This window comes from Colobus angolensis, unplaced genomic scaffold (genome assembly GCF_000951035.1).
Source record: "Colobus angolensis palliatus isolate OR3802 unplaced genomic scaffold, Cang.pa_1.0 Scaffold157, whole genome shotgun sequence".
Taxonomy (NCBI): Eukaryota; Metazoa; Chordata; class Mammalia; order Primates; family Cercopithecidae; genus Colobus; species Colobus angolensis.
Window position 1 is genome coordinate 1,995,619 of NW_012114677.1, and position 4,549 is coordinate 2,000,167.

At 63.2% G+C, this 4,549-nt stretch overlaps 1 protein-coding gene across 1 annotated transcript in view; it reads right to left on the reverse strand.

Annotated features, from left to right (window-relative positions):
- Window positions 1-3,408: 3,408 nt before the first annotated feature.
- The window catches only part of FGFRL1 (fibroblast growth factor receptor-like 1), a 13,587-nt gene continuing 12,446 nt past the window's right edge, over window positions 3,409-4,549 (reverse strand). Inside the window, exons 6-7 of the mRNA XM_011936825.1 lie at window positions 4,306-4,549; window positions 3,409-4,061 (exon numbers count right to left, since the gene is read on the reverse strand). Of these exons, the coding sequence (XP_011792215.1) occupies window positions 3,619-4,061; window positions 4,306-4,549 (687 nt within the window). The 3' untranslated portion in view covers window positions 3,409-3,618. The remainder of the gene's footprint in view (window positions 4,062-4,305) is intronic.

The following is a 4,549-nucleotide window of genomic DNA, read 5'->3' on the forward strand; positions in this document are numbered from 1 at the left end:
TTCCTGGGGAGACGGCTGCCACTCTGGGCTCCTCCCTTTTCCCTGGACCCCCTGGGTCACCTGCCCCTCAGACACCATACCCCTGCCCCATCCCTGCAAGGGCACCGCCCGGAAGCCTGCTGGCCCCCGAGGAGCCTCCCGACGCGTGTCTGTCTCTTCCTGGGCCTGGAGCCCCCATGGTGCAATGGTGTGCAGGTGCCCGGTGAAGGACAGGTGAGACGGGGCCCACAGAGCGGCACCCCCACCTCCCACAGGCCCCACCTGGCCCTTTGAGCCTCCCGGCCAGTGAACCTGGAGTGCAGGGCCCCCCATCTTTCAGGTGCTTGGCCAGGGCGGACCACTGTCAGAACCACGTCCTGCCCTCTGTCCTGCTGGCCCCACTCACGCTCTGGGAGCCTCTGCCTCAAGTCCTTGAAGCACCCAGGGGCTCTGTGCTCCCAGTCCTCCTGCACGCGGAGGGGAGGGAATGCGATTTTGTTCTTGGAAGTGTGGAGGTGCAGATGCGAGGGGGCCGGTGCAGGGCACGAACGTGTGCTTCCGTGACGGAGATACAGGAAACGGCATCGGGGTGGCCGTGTGGCTGGTGGGGGGGCAGGGCCAGGCAAGAGACAGCCAGGAACACCGGTCAGGCGTCCGCAGGGCAGGGCCCCAGTAGGCTCAGGCTGGAGACCACAGGAACAGAGGGGCGTGGGGATGAGCGTAAGGGCTCTCGGGACTGGACGGCCACGGGGGAAGGGTCTGGAGGTCGCAGGGGAGAAAGCAGGGGCTCTAGGCAGCCCCTGAGGAAGGCTAGGGAAAGACTGAGGGGTCTGAGCTCCAGGCTATTTGCCTGGGGGTGGCCAGGGCCCCATGGACAGGCGATGGGTCTGTCCTAACTCCCCCTGCCCAGCCTGGCATCCAACATGGCCATGGCGTGACAAAGTCCAGAGCCCAGGACCCAGAGGCTGGGCTGTGCCAGGCCTGTCCTGTCCGTCAAGGGCCAGACAGCACCAGTCAGCACCTCCCGTGGGCAGGTGTGAGATGGGCTGGACCACAAGTCGAGGGTGGCCCTGAGTGGGGGCCTGGACCTCAGAGCAGGCAGGGTGCAGGCGTGGGGTCTGCGGTCCCAGTGTCTCCTTCAGACGCTCTGGGGGACAGCCCTCTCAGACTGCCCATCCCTCTGCCCACTTCCTGGGGAGTGGCAGCCTGTCCTCTGCGACCCCATGACCTGATGCCTGAGGCCTTCCTGCTGTCCAAGGTGGCCAGACGCCTGAGGTCTCCCTTCCACCCTCCCCTACTCCAGACTGAAACCCGACCAGGCGTCGGCCTGCAGCCTGCCCTGTCTGGGGAACATCTGTTTGGCTGCCAGCTGTGGGCCGCCTGGAGCCCCCACTGCCCCCCAGTCAGGGTGGCCAGGCCTCCCACAGCACCCACCAGCCACATGCAACCCTCACCAGGGCCGTGCCTGAAGCTGTCACCACCCACGGGAGTGGGGAGGACAGAGGACAGAAAGGGGACATCTTCAAGGCCATGGTGTCCTCAGAAGCCCCAGCTGGGGAGCGGTCCCTGACACCTCTCCCCAGAGCCCACCTGTCATCTTTGAAGCCAGGCAGGGTGAGCTTCCTCCAGGGAAAAGCTCTCAGAACCAGCGCAGGTCAGGAAGTACCTTGCATGCCAGCAAGGCCAGGCTCCGGGAACGCAAGGGGCCTCACACTTTGCTGAATGCACGAGAGGCCTCGGTGCCTTTTCTTATGAGGCTAATGGAACCCCCGGGCAGGCAAGGGCCCCGGGTGGAGCTGGCAGCCCCAACCCCTCCTGCTGACTGGGTAAGACGGGGACGGCCACCGTCACAGCACTGCAGGGTGGCAGGAAGGGCATTTGGACGGAGCCCTGAGATCAGAGGTGACCTGAGCCTGGCCCCACCCCCAGTTCTGAGGCAGGTCTGCTGCTTCCCATAGGGCCACCCACCAAAGCCTGCGGAGGGGCCGAGGAGTGACCAGGCCCTGCACGGAGGGCCACAGGGGCCAACCCCAGGACACAGAGAGGGCGAGTTGGACAGGGGTGCAGGACGCTGGCCTGGCCGGGCACATGGGTAGTGCCCACACCCACCACCGCCCGAAGCCCAGTATACCCAAACTCTACTGCTGGGAGGTGCTGATGACAGACCTGGAGACCCTCAGGTCTCGGCCCCTGTGGCTCCGGCCCAGCAAGGGGACTCCAGGAGGGCTAGGCTGCTGGTTCTGGAGACCAGGCCTGACACACAAGCACAAATGTGAGCACACACGAGCATGCACATGCACACACAGACTCAGGCAGAAACACCAGCCTGGAGAGGAAGGATGCGCTTTCATGTTTAACAAAATAAATTAAATATACGGGGCTTCAGCTCAAACTCTACATAAAATGACAGAGATCTGGGGCCACCACGACAGTGGGGTGGGGGGTGGTGCCTGGCCTGGATGGGGTACAGGCAGCAGCGTGGCTGAAAGACCAGGCGGGTCCCGGGCCCCAGAAGAGACCACAGTCCCTGCAACCCAGCCCTCCCTCCATCATTATTAATATTATCTTCATTTCTTAAATATAAATATCAAGGCTCCTTCTCTCCGGCAGGGGGAGAATGCGGTGGGACTGCCACGGGCTCCAGCCTCTCAGGCTTGGGGCTGCTGTGCCCCCAGCCCCAGCCTACAGCAGTAGGGGACTCCTGGACACCCAAGACAGGTGGCAAAAATAGCCGTAAAGGCCAGGCGAGGGCAGAGGCGGGCAGGGGTGGGGGAGTGACGGTGGAGCAGGGAGAGTCCTTCATCAACTATGAGCCTCACCACACATGCACTGTGGGCCTCGCAGCACACCCTCTGAAAAGCACCTCAGTCTGCATGTGTCCAGGCAGCATATCTGCACGTGTGTGTGCGTGTGTCCGGACAGCATATCTGCACGTGTCCAGCCAGCATATCTGTGCATGTGTGTGCGTGTGTGTCGAGGCAGCATAACTGCACACGTGTGTGTCTGGACAGCGTATCTGCATGTGTGTGTGTGTCCGGACAGCATAACTGCCTGTGTGTGTCCAGGCGGCCTACCTGTGCATGTGTGTGCATGTGTCGAGGCAGCCTATCTGTGCATGTGTGTGCGTGTGTCTGGACAGCATATCTGCGTGTGTCCAAGCAGCATATCTGCGTGTGTGTGTCCAAGCAGCATATCTGTGTGTGTGTGTCCAGGCAGCATATCTGCACGTGTATGCATGTGTGTGTTGAGGCAGCATATCTGCACATGCGTGTGATGTGTTCAGGCGGCATGTCTATGTATGTTCTGGCACATCTGTGTGCATGTGCGTGCGTGTGGGCAGCACATCTGTGTGTCCAGGCAGCATGCCTGCGCATGTGCACGCGTGCGTATGCGTTCCGGGAGCATGTCCGCGTGTGCCTGTGTTCAGGCAGCGTGTGTGTGCATGTGTGTGTATATATGCATCCAGGCAGCATGTGTCTGTGTATGTGTGTCCAGGGGCTATGCCTCACACAGAGCACCCAGGGTGCTGGCCATTCCTCCTCACCATGGGTCCCCCGCCTTCGTCTGCAGCACCGTCCTCCATCCTCCCAGCCTGCCTGTCTGGCCGGCCCCATGCGCCCACCGCAGAGGCAGTGCCATCTAGCACTGATAGTGGATGTGCTGGTGGACCTTGCCCTCCACGTGTGAGTGTGTGTGTGAGTGTGTGTGTGTGTGCGTGTGGATGTCTGTGTACACTTTGGGGTACAACTTGGGGCCAGCAACTGGGCCTGGGCCCAGCAAGTGCTGGGGGGCTGCCGGAGACCCATGCTCCTCACACAGCCCCACACCAGGGCCAGCGCTGAGGGCGGCCAACGTGGGAAGGTCCTTGTCTCCACTGCGGTCACGGGCTGTCCCTGGCTGGCGGTGCCCAGGCACGGGAGGGGCAGGAGTGGGGGTGCATGGCTTCTTCTTGGCCTGGCAGAGCCACAGGAGCACGGTGCCCAGGATGAAGACGGCGCCCGCCGGGATGCCGATGACTACAGGCCATGGCAGGCTAGTGGCCGAGGACGAGGAGGCCACAGGTGGCCCTGGTGGTTTTGGGTCTGCAAGAGTAAGAGGAAAGGAGGTGGCGAGGGGAACGCCGGCACAAAGACCAGGAGAGTATCCCAGACCCATCCCGGGGGCTGTGGAGACGGCGCCCCTGGGCTGCCCTCCCTCGGCAGATGACCCAGCCTGTAGAGCCCAGGAAGGAGGGAAGGGTGGGGTCCCGCCCGGCGGGTGGCATGCTGGGCCCAGGGGGCAGGTCCAGGCACCAGCGTGGCGTGGCATGGCGTGGCGGCCGCGCACCTGGCAGCACAGTGAGGAAGGCGCTGCGGAAGCTGTAGCCCATGGTGTTGGCACCCAGGCAGATGTACATGCCCGCATCGTCCTGGCGGGCGCGGGTGATGAGCAGTTTATTGAGGTAGGAGCCATCGGGCCGCGACCACACGTCGCCTGTGGGCAGCACCACGAACTTCTGGCCACCCACATCGATGGTGGAGTTGTGGCGGCCCTCGGCGCCGTACTCCACACGCTTCAGCCACTGGATCAC